This window comes from Nematolebias whitei, chromosome 16, assembly GCF_014905685.2.
Source record: "Nematolebias whitei isolate Nwh7 chromosome 16, NemWhi1, whole genome shotgun sequence".
Taxonomy (NCBI): Eukaryota; Metazoa; Chordata; class Actinopteri; order Cyprinodontiformes; family Rivulidae; genus Nematolebias; species Nematolebias whitei.
In genome coordinates, this window is record NC_056513.1 from 11,605,149 (window position 1) to 11,621,215 (window position 16,067).

Genomic DNA, 16,067 nt, shown 5'->3' on the forward strand with positions numbered 1-16,067 from the left:
TGTGTGTGTGTGTGTGTGTGTGTGTGTGTGTGTGTGTGTGTGTGTGTTGTATTGCTCATGATGTGGAGGCTTTACACAATCACACTTTAGAGGTCAACATAATTTGAAAAGCATGCATTTCTTTTAAGGTTGTATTTTTTGGTGTCTGTTTTCTGTTGTAGATGGTCTTTCGGTGATGGTGGATATGAAGAGTATGAGTTCAAGCCTCCTTATTCTCAGTTCCCCCTCTGTCCAGACTCTCCGAATCAAGTTCTCCTGAGTAAAACCATCATCTATAACTACTCCCAGCCAGGTAATCCCTCACTCCTGTCCCAATCAGAAAAACAAGCACAAAAAATGTGAAAAATCCAGTGAAAACTTGAGAGGTCAACCTTTTCTTGTCCCCTGTCGCAGAGTGAAAAGGTGGAAAGGAAATACTCTCCCTCTCTTTGTATGTGAATGTTGTTAATGCAATGACAAAAATAAGTCCATTACCAACTTCCATTTTTGTGTGTGGGTGCATCTAAGCGTAAGAAATGTTCCTTTCAGTAATTGGATTACCAGATCCAAATCCAAGATGGCTGCTGCCATTTATATATGTAAATATGTATATATACGTTGTGGTCTCACAACACTGATGCACTTTACAGGAAGGGTCAGAGCAGACTCTACCTGCTGAGGAGACTGAGGTCTTTTGGAGTGCAGGGGGTGCTCCTGAACACCTTCTTTGACTCGGTAGTGGCATCAGCCATCTTTTATGGTGTTGTCTGTTGGAGCAGCAGCTTAAGAAGCAGCTAGATAAGCTCATCAAGAAGGCCAGCTCTGTGCTTGGATGCCCCCTCGACCCAGTGCAGGTGGTGGGAGACAGAAGGACTCTAGCTAAAATAACATAATTGCTGGACAACGTCTCCCACCCCATGCATGAAGCTGTTGCTGAACTGGAGAGCTCGTTCAGTGACAGATTACTGCATCCTAAATGCACAAAGGAGCGTTACCACAGGTCCTTCCTCCCAGCAGCTGTTAGACTCTACAACCATCACTGCTCCCAACAAACTCAATAAGGATTAAATACATGCTGACCTCTGCTAAAACACGCACTCTGCCTGTAATACTGTATGTAAATAGTCTGTCCTTTATCAATGTTCCAACACATATTGAACATTATTATTAATATTGTTTATCTTATTTCTTTATATATATATTTTAACATTTAGGAACTTTTGTGTGATTTATTTTTTATTTTTTTACCTGTTGCTGCTGTTACACTTGAATTTCCCATCCGTGGGACAATAAAGGCCGTTTCTATTCTATTCTTCTATTTCTATTCTAAACTGGCCACCGCTATCATTTGAGGAAACTATGTATTCTAGTATTTATATTGCTTAAAATTATAGTTTCTTCAAACGAGTGGGTTGGCTGGTTGGGTGGCTGAAGATTAATGTATGGCAGCCAAGGCCACCATTGGCCACCACCTTGCTCCGCCAGTGCACCTGGTGGTGGATAAAATTGCTCCCTCCACTCACCAGGATTGGTCACTGTGCCGCCTTAGACAAGAAAACAGAAAACCTACCTCTCTTTTTGTACACAGTGTAACTCCTACCCACTTGAACATGTTGCAATATGATGGACGGACTCAACACAATTTGACTAAAATAGCCTAATTTCTCCTGTTTCCTAAAGACATGAGTTTCAGACACTTCTTGTGTTGCAGACAGGTCTTTTTTATTTATTTACTTATTTTTAAGGCCTTATTGATTTTTTTTTTTATAGCTCCACTCGTTCACTTTCCTTACTTTTTAGAGACATTTTACACTATGTCTAACAAAGTTAAGTCAAGTCCTCTAGATAGATTCAAAAAGAATAAAATTAAAAATAAAATAAAAAAACGTCCAGAGTGTCGGACTTAATTTTGTTAGATTTTTCTACCTGGATTATTGAGCATGCATCAGGATATTTTACAATATGCTAGAAACTGGACTGAAAACGAGACAAAAATCTGCCAAAATCTGAAGCAAATGAACTAAAAGATCGTCAGAAAGCCTGGAGAACTGTTGATTAAGTCCACATTAATAGATAACAAAAAGTCAGACTCCTTGGAAAAAAAAAAACAAATTGAAGTAGGAAAGGTTTAAAACTTTTGCCCAGAGCTGTATGTTTAAATGTAAGACTGTAGGAAAGATGGAACATATCAATTTAGTTTCTGAACTGATGGATCCAAGTTTTACCTGGGACAGGTGTGTTACCTGCTTTATTTTAGTAGAAGCCTATTTTATTTCCTGTACATTTATAGTGTTTAAAGCGTGATCTGTTGTAACCCATTTTCCTGTTGTTTCCCTGTCTTTTTGTACAGGAATATACACAGCGCTGGTGTCGGTGTCCAACCGTTTCGAGAACATCAGTCAGAGCATCAACATGAGTGTTTACAGCATCCTCACACGTGTCAACATACAAACTGAACAACAGCTCCTCCTGGCAAGAAAATCAGCTGGTTTTGAGGCGCACCCTCTGCCTTCGGCATATGGCATTCACTTTGACTGGAACTTTGGAGATGGCACCCCTCTCCAACACGGTCGCCGCGTGGCGCACACCTTTCCACAATATGGCAGCTTTAACGTCTGTGTGTCAGTAAACAACACCATCAGTTTTACTTCGACTTGTGCCGAGATGTTTGTGTATGAAGAGATTGAAGACCTGACGGCTCACAGCTCCTCTCCCACAGAGTTGCACAGTTCCACTACAGTGCAGGCGCACCTTGGTTCTGGTAATGATATCAAATGGACATTCTCAATGGGCGATGAAAACATTTATTTTCCAACTGAACCTCATGTGTCACACAAATACAACAAAGAAGGCAACTACACCGTAAACGTGACTGCCATGAATGCTGTGAGCTCTGGCTGGACGATCCTTTCTGTTCACGTCTATGTCTTTCAAGTTGTAAAGATTGAGCCATCAGGATGTGTCCAAGAGCGCACCAATGTCAACTTTCAGGCCTGGGTGTCTGGTAATGCATCGCTTCCTCTTTATCAATGGAGCTTTGGGGATGGAAGCCCCAATGACACACACAAAGGTAACCCGAGAGTCTCACACAGCTACAGGACAAGTGGGATGTACCATCTCTCTCTGCACTTGTCCAGTGGCGTCAACGAGGCTACAAAAGCAAATTTCTTCAAACTGGTATGTGTGCAGCCAGCTTTGTCCAATATCAGCTTCATTCCTGAGAAGTCTCGCTATGCAGTCGGAGAGGAAATACAGTTCAAAGTCAGAACTGAACCTGAATTTAACCTCAGCTATCAATGGGACTTTGGTAGGGAGGAAGACCTGACGCCAGTGCACCGTTCTGGAAACATTGTCACAATATATAAAAAACCTGGTCGCTATATAGTGACAGTGCACGTTTTCAATAACATATCTGCCAACAGCAAAAGTGCAGTAATTGATGTTCTGATGCCCGTTGGACCAATTATAATTCATCATAATAGCACAAAGTACAACATTCTGACACTAGGAGCCCCATACACTTTCATGACGTCTTCTTTGGCGTCCGATGCCACTTACGCCTGGAATTTTGGAGATGGAAAAATACTCACAGGCCAGAACGTCCTCCATACTTACATCTTCTCTGGAAAGTACAATATCACACTGAAAGCATCTAACACCGTCAGTCAGAACAGCACTGTTTTACAGGTTACTGTGCTTGCACCGATTCGAGGACTGAAAATCAACGCCAGCTTCATAAATGTCCGTCTGAATGCTTCAGTGCATTTTGAGGCCCACAAAGATGAGAGTGACGATGATGTCCGGTACTCTTGGATACTGTGCGACCGTTGCACCTCCATCCCAGGGACCAACAACACCATGTTCTACACCTTTCGCTCTGTTGGCACCTTCAATATCAGTGTGACAGCAGAGAATGATATTGAGACAGCACAGGCAAGCATCATCTTGTTTGTTCAACGTGAGTTGGAGGGTTTGCAGATATTAGCCGAGGACATCAAAGGAGGTGGGAGCGCAGGGTTGAATAGCTGCTTTTATGCTACAAACAAAGTTCTTCATCTTCAAGCAGGACTGAAGGAGGGTACCAACATGACTTTTGCATGGAACGTCATCAGAAAGTTGGACCCCGACAGCTCATTCAATGCAAGTGGGAAAACTGTGGAGCTTAATTTTTCCAAGCCAGGTCCATGTGAGATCTTTCTGCAAGCAGCGAATCGCCTCGGCCAGCTGTCAGTCAACAAAACCATCTCTTTTGTCGAACCAGCTGGAGGAGTGACTCTGCTGATCAGCAATGACCGAGTAGCTGTTGGCGTTTCAACGAACATGACTGTGCAGGTTTTGGAAGGTTCAGATCTGCAGTATCGGTGGCTCGTGAATGGGAACCGTCTAAAGTGGAGCGGGCCCTGGTTGGAACACTCCTTCACCAGTCCAGGTCTAAAACAAGTGTCTGTGGAGGTCTCCAATGACATTAGCTCAGAGGTTGCATCAAAAAGTATTCATGTTCTGGAAGTCATTTCTGGGTTAAGTTTCTCAGCTACCCACGTGGATGAGCAGAGTTTCGTAGCAACGGGAGTCGGCATCACTCTGCAGGGGAATGTGAAAACAGGAACCGATGTGACGTGGATGTGGCTGCTGGAAGGAAGAACTCAAGCAGGAAGGCAAACCTCTGTGATTTTCTCAGAGCCAAAGACGGCCATCATTACGTTGAATGCCACTAATGACGTTAGTGGAGAAGTGGTTTCCAGGGAGTTCTTTGTTCAGGACAAAATTCAGGGGTTGGATCTGAGGGCGAGCAAGACATTTGCAGCTGTCAACGAAAAGGTGGAGTTCACTATTCTGGTGACAGGGGGTACAGACGTTAATCTGATCCTCAGCATCAGTGGGGACGCAACAGTTTTCCCTCAGCCTAACCAAACCTACACTCACGTCTTCAGCAGGGTGGATACCTACATGGTGAACCTCACCGCTCACAACCAGGTAACGTGAACAAAGACCGATGTATTCACTTTATTTAACCAGGAAAATCCCATTGAGATCACAAACTCTTTTTCAAGGGAGGCCTGCGCCCAAAGGCAGCCTAACATGCATGTTTTTTGGATTAGATCACAGATTAGATTACAGTAAATCTGTTTTTTTCCATTGACGTTAAATCTTTACGTTTAGCAAACATAAAAATTGATATAATTCTGTCAACTATAAACGCTTGAAACAAAAATTTTGTGAAGTAGTAACTAAGGCGCATTCAGAGCACATGTTCTGAACATTTAACAATTATGCAGGATTGTGCAACATTTTGGCATTACTTTTGTAGTCAACATTGTTTGTGTTTAACAGACACTTGTAAACCAGGGAATGGATTTTAATGAAACTCTCAAAATAGACTTATTTCCATTTTTCCCCATAGGAAAATTATAACTCAATAAGTGGCAACATGACATTCTCTTAGAAGCAATAAAACAGAATAAAAGTCTTTTATCTCCGTAGAAACACAATAGGACAAGAAACTAAAAGCTACAAGCACAGTTGTGTTCCCGATATAATAAAACATGAAGAAAACACAAGACAACAGCTACCGCTCTCTACAACTCGTAACTTCAGCGCACGTTCCAAGTATTTCACAGAGGCCATCCATGTTGAGTAATCACAGTATTACAATAATTACATATAATTAAAAGATATACCTGGTATATCAAAAAGGATTGGGAGGTGTTCTTGCTCAGGCATGATGAGCAGAAAAGTGAAGGTAGTAAAACTATTTATTTTTTTTAAATACACTGCCTGGCCAAAAAAAAAAAAGTCGCCACCAAAAAAAAAAGGTCACACACTAATATTTCATTGGACCGCCTTTAGCTTTGAAGTTTTGATCACAGCATGCATTTGCTGTGGCATTGTTTCAATAAGCTTCTGCAATGTCACAAGATCTATTTCCATCCAGTGTTACATTAATTTTTCACCAAGATCTTGCATTGATGACTAGACATTAGGCATGATGGGTGCTTCACTTCACCTGCCTCTCTTCTTACACCCATCACTCTGGAACAGGGTAAATCTGGACTCATCAGACCACATGACCTTCTTCCATTGCTCCAGAGTCCAATCTTTATGCTCCCTAGCAAATTGAAGCCTTTTTTTCCCAGTTAGCTTCACTGATTATTGGTTTTCTTAAGGCTACACAGCTGTTCAGTCCCAATCCCTTGAGTTCCCTTCACATTGTGCGTGTGGAAATGCTCTTTCACTATTAAACATAGCCCTTAAGTGCTACTGTTGTTTTTCTTCGATTTGATTTCACCAAACGTTTACGTGATCACAGATCACGATAATGCAGGATTTTTTTTCCGGCCACGTTTCTTCCTCGAAGACGATGGGTCCCCACTATCCTTCCAGTTTTAATAATGTGTTGGACAGTTCTTAACCCAATTTTAGTAGTTTCTGCAATCTGCTTAGATGTTTTCTCTTATTGATGCCAATGATTTGACCCTTCTCAAACAGTCTGACATCTTTTCCACGACCACATGATGTGTCTTTCAACATGGTTGTTTAAGAAATGAGAAGCAACTCATTGCACCAGTTGGGGTTAAATAACTTGTTGCCAGCTGAAAGATAATCGCCCATGCAATAATTATCCAACAGGAGGCTCGTACCCGTTTGCTTAGCTAAATCAAGGTGGAGACTTTTTTTTTTGGCCTGGCAGTGTATTTGTTTAAGAAACTAATTGTTGTTTGTATAAAGCAGGGGTCTGCAGCCTTTACAATCAAAAAAGCCTTTTCTGCTCCATCATTCACTAAATTAAACGTGTCCGGAGCCACCAAACCTGCTACAACTGACTCAACTGGTGGCCCGCAGACTATTTTACATTTGTTGGAGGGTGCATTTCTGGCCAGTAGGGGTGACATTATAGAGCTGAAAATGTTGGCGCAACGGTTAGAGAAGCAAAGTCGCCGGTTCGACTCCCCGGATCGACAACATCAAAATGTGGGTGGGAAAGGTGAAACACCCACACCTGCCTCTGGGCCCTTGTGCAAGGCCCTTAACCCCCACTGCTTCCCCCGGGCACCCTAGATGGCAGCTCTCTGCTCCACACAGAGGGCTGTGGTAGCTCGGTGGTCTGTGGTTGTCAGGAAGAGCATCCGGCGTATAAACAATAGCCAAGTCTTCGAGTGAGTGACTGTGGCGACCCCTGAAGAAGGGAGCAGCAGAAAGGAGAAGAAAAAAATTATACAAAATAAGATGAGATTCTTGTTAAAGAAAAGAAAAAGATATTGTTTTGGCCAATTAAAAAATAAAATTAAATAAAGCAATGAACTATGTAGGCCTTTATTGTTTTGTTTTTTAATTGTGGAAAAAATTAACATGTTTTACTCCTTGTCATAGTTGTAATATTCACATATTTGCAAAAGAAATGACTGGAAAACTGCTAAAATTAGGTATTTTTGTTAAAGGAATAAAATTAGGTATTTTTGTTAAAGGAATAAAATTTATTTGTTAGCTTTGGTTCAAGCTTGAAAGAGCCGCTGCAGAGGGACCAACGAGCTGCATGTGTCTCCAGGGCCACAGGTGTCAGACGCCTGGTATAAAGGACTGCTTGTCTTACTTATGGGGCTGAGGATTGATGCTGCATACCTAAGAGTAAAAGTTAGAAGGTAGTAAAAATGTTTAAAAAAAAAAACTGCTTTATGGATTGTAGTCTTTAAATGGGTTCTAGATTATTCAGCCTGAGAAAGTAATTAAAGTAATTCCTCAGAAAGTAAGAATGGATATACATCTTCAGCCTACCAGCTTTTGGAATCAGTCCACTTTAAAATGGCAGCAGCAGCTACAAATTACCTTAGCTAACAAAAAAAATGACTACAACTCAAGTCTGTTTCATAGATAATGAAATAAAAATTGGTGTGGTATTAACTGAGTCAGTTTATTGAATTTTAGAGGAACAATTTGTTTTTGGTTATTCTCATCTGCAAACTGAAATTGCATTTGTTAATGTGAGAGAACAATGAGCATCATTAATGAGCAAAGGTCAGACACACAAACTTGTGGTTTTTCATTGATAAATGGGTTTGGAAACGTTTGATCAAAATTGGGATCGGAGCCGGCAGCATGTGATTATTTCAGTAATTTCCTGTACAGACTGAAAGCTGCTGCTTTTAAACAGAGTTTTGCTTCTGTTTCCTGCTGCTGCTTCACTCTGCTCGTCCAGTTTATATTCAATGAGCTCCTTCACTTTAACAGCTCCACCTGAGATCACACACCTGAATCTCACACTGAGCTGGGAGGAAGGAAAGCAGCTCAGATTGTTAAACCTTCAGTGCACGCTGCACTAACATGAAAAACAAATGATTATTGAATACAGTAGTCCCTCGTTTATCACGGGGGATTCGTACCCTGAAGCCCCACGATAAGTGATAAACTGCGAAGTAGGGATAGTAGTACAATTACTAGTTTATTTTTGCATATATATATATATATATATATATATAAAGGTGTTTTAAACCCTTCCCACACTCTTGCAATATTCTAAACAATGTTTCTAAACTCTAAAGCTCTAAAACAACACAGAATGTCATGATTTCAGCTCTCTGCCTCTGCTACTCTTTGCCACCTGCAAGCGCTCTTGGCCACGCCCACTTCTCCGCTCTGCACAGAGATCAGCTGATCAGCTGCAGCAGGAAGTTTATCCTGCAGTGTGGGCTGCACAAATGTGCAGCAGGTGCAACATAATTTTAAATAATTTATTTTAAATGAAAATAAATTCCATGCTCATCCATCAATCAGCCAGTTGTGTGTCATGTCCAGTCTTTTTTTTTAAACTGTGATGGAGCGAGTCTGCGATAAACGAACCGTGTCGTAGCAAGGGGCTACTGTAATGTGAAACCTATTGCTTTTTCATTTGTGCAGTTCAACTTGTTATAAAATATATGTCTCTAATAGATGCACATTTATTAAAATGACTGTCCAGGTGAATTCCAAAAGTCGACAGCTCCAGGTGGAGGTGATGGAGCCGGTGAGTGGACTTTCCATCCAGGGAATCAGCCCAGTGATCCCTGTGGGAGTAACAAGATCATTTTTGGCCAAAGTCCTGACAGGCAAACCTGTTAGTTTCCTGTGGACCTTTGATCTCCACCACAACCACCACAAGAAATCAGCCGTGGCTAAAGAGGTCTGGTTCCTTATTATCTCACCATCTTGAGATGCATATCACCGTGACCGTATTACTGATCTGAACGTTGCATCCTCTCTCCTCAGGTGCCTTATACTCCAGATGAACCAGGCTTGTTGATCATCTATCTGAAGGCTTTCAACAACATACACAGTCAGAACATCACCAAACGCATACTGGTGCAGAACCTTCTGAGGTCTGCCAGCTTATATGCAGTTCCACAAGACACTTTCATCAACAAGATGGTCACTCTGATGGCGTCTGTCACGCCCAAATCGAATCCTGTGGAGTGCCTGTGGGACTTCGGTGATGGCACGACACCGCTTCTCACCAACACCACCACCGCTGGTCACACGTACCGACACCCAGGACACTATCTGGTTCAAGTACGCGCATTTTTATGTCTAAATCAACTTCCTGATATAATAAATGGGTTAATTTGACTGATGCTGATCTTTTCAGGTAAACTGCAGTAACCTGGTGAGCTGGGTTTTGTCTCAGGTGGAGGTAAACATCCGCGTTTTAGAGTGTGATGAGCCGGAAGTACACGTGGTTCAGAACCGCCTGGTCATCTGGCGCTCCCAGTCCACTTTGGTGGAGGCCAGCGTGGATCTGAAAGGCTGTATACGCTACGGAGCTCAGTACCTCTGGCAGATATTCTCAGCATCCTCCTGTAGTGAAGACATCATGAGAGACGGTGCTTTGCTCCCTGGATCGGAGCCGTCTCAGTTCTCTCCTGGCAGAGCAGTTCGTCTGCTGGCAGACGTGGATGTGCGGCGGCTGCAGCTGCTGTTACCAAAGATGGCTTTGGCAGCGGGGAACTACAGCTTAGTGTTTTCTCTGTCCTACGAAGGTGTTCCGCTGAGAAAGGCTGCCTGTCTGCACCTCAGCGTCATGGCTGCAAAGTAAGTTCATTACAAAATAAGCTTTTTCTTGACTCTTTTCAAAAACGATTTACCCCCTGCATATCTTTTTAAACCAGTTTTTCAGATAATTTTAAACAGAGTTCTGGGCAAGAGTGTGAAACATCTATTTTCGTACTTGTTGTAGCTCTTTGAGTGACTTCAACTGTAGAAATAGAGTTCAGTTTTCATTGAATGAATGACTAGTCCAAGTTTGGCCATGACTACAGTGGATTGCTGTTGTCCTCAACTACTACACTTTAAAACATTTCATTGAGTACTTATTCAAACCCTATTTTATAAATCTTTACGTTGGTGAAATTTTGCATTATGAAGTTAAAAAAAAAAAAAAAATTCTATAATTATTTGTGAGCACAAATTGCATCAGCTGCATTCTCAGTGTAGTCTGGGGTATTTATGACAGGAATTTCATAATACCGTAATTTCCAGATTATTGAACGCAGCATGTAAGCTGTACCCACTAAATAAATAAAAAACTAAAAATTGTACATATATAGGCCACGCTTGTGTATAAGCCGAAGGTGTTTATGTTGTAACATGAAGATATTTACGCAGAAAGATTGTTTTAAAACATTTAATTAAATATGTACCAGTAACATACACAAATAGGTACGGTCATTTTTTTTTTCCCTGAACAGTGCCTGTAACACGGCTGATTAAAAAAAATACTGTAGCCTACCAGGAAAAGTCATTGATTGCTAACTTCATCTTTCTCCTGTGCACTAAAACCACTTAGTCTTCTTCAGTGTCAGAATTGAACAACCTCAGTAAAACTTCATCGCGCACGTCCTCGGTCTCTTTCGTTGTCGCTCTCGCCGTCACTTTCGTCTCGAGTCAAATTCACAATTTGATTTGATTTACGATTCACACTTTTTTTGAGTGGCTGCAAATACTTTGTTGTGTACAACGAGGAGGGAAACTCCAGCGGGGAAACTCCTGCATGGAGCGGAAGGGGAGGAGAGAAAGGAGAGTGGGGGAATTAAATTTCCCCTCCTCCACAGTGGACCAATGAAACCAAGTTTCACTGGTCCACTGTGACCTGTTCAGTAATTTCATTGGTCAGGTTTTTTTTTTGTTGTTTTTTTTTTACCTTTATTTATACAGGTAGTCTCTTTGAGACACCCCCCCCCCCCCCCCCCCCCACACACACACACACACCCAAGTGTGACGTGTATTGGGCAGCCATGTAAGTGAATTAGCCGCATCATTGTATAAGCCGCGGTGTTCAAAGCATGTGAAAGTAGTGGCTTATAGTCCAGAAATTACGGTAGTTCTATCAGAATAATGCTAAAGTCACGCAGGTTCATAACATAGATTTTACCTGAAACAATATGCATCTTGCAGTGTTTCCCCTACCATTATCCAAAGAAACTGACTGCCCTGCCGTAAATATCACGGCATGTAAAACATTAATAAACTATCAAACAGGCTCACATGTGATCAATTCTGTGCAGTGGGGGGAGTCACCAAAATGTTATTTTCTCCCCTTCTTCACCCCTCCTCCCACAACGTGCCAGGACCCCCGGAAAACTCGACTTCGTATTAAATGTTGATGCTTTGGGGCTAACATTATTAGCATATAAATATTTCAGACTTGCGCACGTGATCAAACTCTCGCTAGCATAGGGCACCTCTGTGGGAGCGCGCAGCCTGTTTGAGTCACTTTCTACGGTAAACTCACTTTGCAAATTTAGTTCTTGGAATCAAACTACCGGTATATTAACACTAAAATAAATGTATTTGTTTACCCAGGATTAATGTAAAAGTGTATCTCCATTTTATAATAATAATATTTACAATAATTATTATTTACTTTTCAAAAATCCTCAGTGTTCTCTCTGTGAGAGTGTTGGTTTTAAGTGTTTGTTGTTTGCCATAAATTTCATTCATTCATTCATTCATTCATTCAAGTTTATTTGAACAAGGACAGCATATTAAACAATGTTATATGTAAAAACAAAGCAACCATTGTTTTGTACGAAGGTTTTCTAGCAACAGCTAGAAATAAATGATGAAATATGAAAAATAGATTGTTTTAAATGACTTAAAGAGCTGAAATCGTTAAAATATAATGGCTTTGAGTGAAATAGTCATTTTAAGGCAGAAATCCATCAGTCTGGCAAATATGAATGACAATTGCTGTTATTTTGACCTGTGCAGAGGAATATCAGTTATATAAAGGTTAAAACATCCACTCTGTGTTAACTTGCAAAATATAATATATTTTTTTACTGTAATCACATTTTGACTTGTGAACATCACACTGAGGGTTGTTACGTTTAAAAATTCCAGTGTGTTTTTTCTTGTCGCTAAAAATACTTGATCATTAAAAACCTCAAGAGTGGATACAGTACAGACAAACAGTCTCAACAGGATCAAAAACTGCCTTTTTTATATATTTGATCATTTATTGACATAGATTTATCCAAAAATGTCATAACTCACATTTATAACGAAGCTTTGAAAAAGTTAAGTTGAGCACAGGAAGCTTTTCCCCAACAAAACAGGAAAAATATTAAATAAATAAAACCCAGACCGATTATTTTACCCTGATGTCGTAGCCAAACCACATCAATAAAACATGACTAAATTAACTGCCTTTTTTTTTTCAATTATAACCTAAAGTGACATGGAATAATAAAATTGATTAATGAAGTGCTATTCTAAAATGTAAACTGAAACTCTGAATAAAAAGGTTAAATTCCTCGTGACATCCGAGGAAAAGATCAGGATCAGAATAACCGATTTAGAGCCACTATCGCACTGCTTACTGACGTTTGTACATCGTTACTGCAGCATAAATTAAAGTGAACTTAAATATGTTCTGTTTTGTGTCAGACTGAAGCCCATCATTGAGGGAGGGACTCACCGGGTGTGGTCGAGGACGCAGGACTTGCAGCTCAGTGCGGAGCAGTCCTACGACCCCAACATGGACCCAGACAGTCAGTCTCTGCTTCATTACCACTGGGAGTGCCAAAGTACTTCTAAGGTAAAGACAGGTGGCAACAAGCTGCTTTGGTTGGTCTCTTCTGACCTGCAGGTGGATCATTAACACAAAATGAAGATAAATAGTTCTTAAGGCTATTTGTTTGTGAATTTAGCTCTTACTAAATCCTTGTAAATAAAACCATGGCATATTAAGTTAACTTAGGACAAACGTGTCACCACTAGGGATGCACGATATTGGATTTTTGTCCATATACCGATATGTTAAAACTTATTTGGCCGATGATCGATACCGATATTTTTTATATACTTTCCTTTGTCAGAACATGGTCTTCTTATTTAGGCTTATTTGTTACAAAAATTGTGTAACAGCTGTAAGAGCTGGTGACATATATTCAGTAACAGCTATATGATATGCATAGCACTTTAACTTATATTAAATGAAAAGTGTTAAATGTTATTTATTAGCATTAGTCACCTGCGATGCTGTCTCACTTATGGAGGCTTGTTCCAGGTTCCTATAGCTGCAGTGTGGGATCCTCTGCACTCCTGTGCATGAAGGACAGCCTTTTTAAGCTCAAAGTTTTTGTCTATCCATTGGGCCGTAAGACTAATCATGCTAACGGGGCTAACACGACGTCCAAATGTCTGTGGTAAAACTCACCCCAGTGCTATTGAGTATTAGCTTCTCAATGATGTTGGAAATGACGGCTTGTAACTCGGGTAAAGCTACGCTGGAAAAATATCTCAGACTGGGGACGATGTAGCGAGGCTCAACGTAGACCAGAAATCTTCAGAATCCAACATCCTCAACAAAAATAAACTTCCACACCGCCGACATTTTGACTTCTTCCCCTCCGCCGTGATCAGATCAGGTAGGCGCACGTGACGTCATCACGTTGTGCTGCCTCTGCAGGCATCCTTGTCATTGGGTTGTCATTAAAAAACAGTGTCTTTTATATCGGTGAGTTATTTTGATGGAATGGCCGATGTTTGATATTGAACTTTAACGCTAATATCGGCTGATACCATGCCGATAATATCGTGCATCCCTATAGTCACCACTCAGTTAGTGGTTAACTTGACAAATTTCTCATCTGTCCAGTCTTTACTCCTTTTTAACTCAGCCGGAGGCAACTTAAGGCCAAAAGTGGCCCTTCGACAATCTCCATCAGGTCCCCCAATATCCTTATTATAAAAAAACACACACCAATTTATCAATGAGACTTAAAGAATTTTAAATTAAACATCGTACGCAGAACTTTTTTTTAAACATTTTTGTCATTGTGTTTCCAGATCTAGACAGAACCTTAAAGACTCAGAAACACAAATATATGTTTGCTTTGCATATTTCCGCTAACCTGTACAGCATGTTTAGCTAACGTGTATAATATAATGTCACAAGAGCCAGTTTACAGAATGTCTTATACTCCTAAAGGATATTGGACAGACGTGTTTTTAAAAAGCATTCTACAACAAGAAAAAGCTTGAACAAGGTTTTCTAGATAATTTGTCATAACGAAAATGTATTTTCCACTTCTCTGTACAGCTCTTTGATTGCTTTAAACATCTTGATGTGGCCCTTTGGAAAAAAATAAAGTTACCCACCTCTGGTTTAACTGAATTATCTGTTTGACTCGAATAAACCAAAATCAATTAACTTGTCAAACAAGTATTCATTTTTTTCATGATTATTTAGAGGAATTTGTGGAAACAAATAGCTCGGCAGTGTTTATGTGGCACAAGTAAAATTTCAGAACTGTCTCTTAAACGTTGACTGTAAAAGGGCGTGTGTTGATTTATGAATTTTCCACACGCTGCTGTATCAGTGGCTGCAACACATTCTGTTGGAGCATCAAAAGACCAAAACGTCAGTCCTAATGTGAAGGCTGTGTCCATGTTTGAGATGTTCACACAAGAACCTGAACATTTTCAGAAGCACATCATCTTTGGTTGAGAAACCTTTTTGAAGTGAAGGTCAAGGTCAAGTTTAAATGAAATAGGGAAATGTTTAATCGATGAAAGTGCTCAAAGTGGATTGATGTGTTGCAGTCCGAGCAGGCATTTAAAGGGTTATATTGTCTGTTGGAGATAAACTCAGCATTCCACAGCGAGAGTTTAGCTCCCCACCCTGACAATTACAGAGTCCACTTCAACTGTATCACACATCCGCACATAGATGCAAACACGCAACTGACAGCGCAGCTGATTAAAAGAAAGAAAATACAGTTTGAAATCAAAAAGTGAATAGGCTTCCCTTTTTGGCAGAAATAGTACAGCACAAACATTTTAAATCACTTGGTAATTTCTTTATAAGGTAGTTTGCATCCAAGCAGCCAGACTTTCTCGTAATCTTTTTACGTTACCTGACAGACAATGATTCCTCAGGCTTTCTGGTTCTCTTTAAATCTTTTCTTTACATTTTAGCTGCTTTTTTGCTCACTTTCTGTCCATTCCTTGCACCTGACCATGACGGCAACAACAGTACTGCCTGATGCCTAACATCCGTTCATGTTCCAACAATGTTCAGTCAGGTCATCTGGGCAGTTTATTTTTTATTTTTATTGACAGATGTTTCGCCCTACATCCAAAGGGCTTCATCAGTCTGAGGAGTCACAAACAAACTGTTCCCCCCCCCCCCCAAGCAGTTCACTCCTACAGTGGACCAACCAGTTTACTGGTGATAAGATGGTTTCATGGGGCTGTCCTCTCCCCTGTCGACTCCTCTCAGGCAGGCAGCCATAGTGGTTCAAGACATCAAAGTTCATGCTCAATAATCCAGGTACAAAAAAATCCAACATTCAGTCAGGTCATCTGGACAGTTACCTTTTTTTTGAGAGACGTTTCGCCCTCCATCCGAAGGGCTTCATCAATCGGGACTTATCACCAGCAAACTGGTTGGTCCACTGTAGGAGTGTACTGCTTAGTGGGGCAAGCGATTTGTTTGTGACTCCTCACACTGATGAAACCCTTCAGATGGAGGGTGAAACGTCTCAACAAAACAAAAAAATAGAACGAAATTGTCGAGATGAGCTGACTGAACATTGTTGGATTTTTTACCTGGATTA

At 40.7% G+C, this 16,067-nt stretch overlaps 1 protein-coding gene across 1 annotated transcript in view; it reads left to right on the top strand.

Annotated features, from left to right (window-relative positions):
- Positions 1-16,067, top strand: part of pkd1a (polycystic kidney disease 1a) — a 104,563-nt gene that overhangs the window by 51,309 nt on the left and 37,187 nt on the right. The window contains 6 exon segments of the mRNA XM_037690506.1: positions 162-292; positions 2,330-4,953; positions 8,930-9,130; positions 9,217-9,516; positions 9,593-10,035; positions 12,892-13,042. Of these exon segments, the coding sequence (XP_037546434.1) occupies positions 162-292; positions 2,330-4,953; positions 8,930-9,130; positions 9,217-9,516; positions 9,593-10,035; positions 12,892-13,042 (3,850 nt within the window).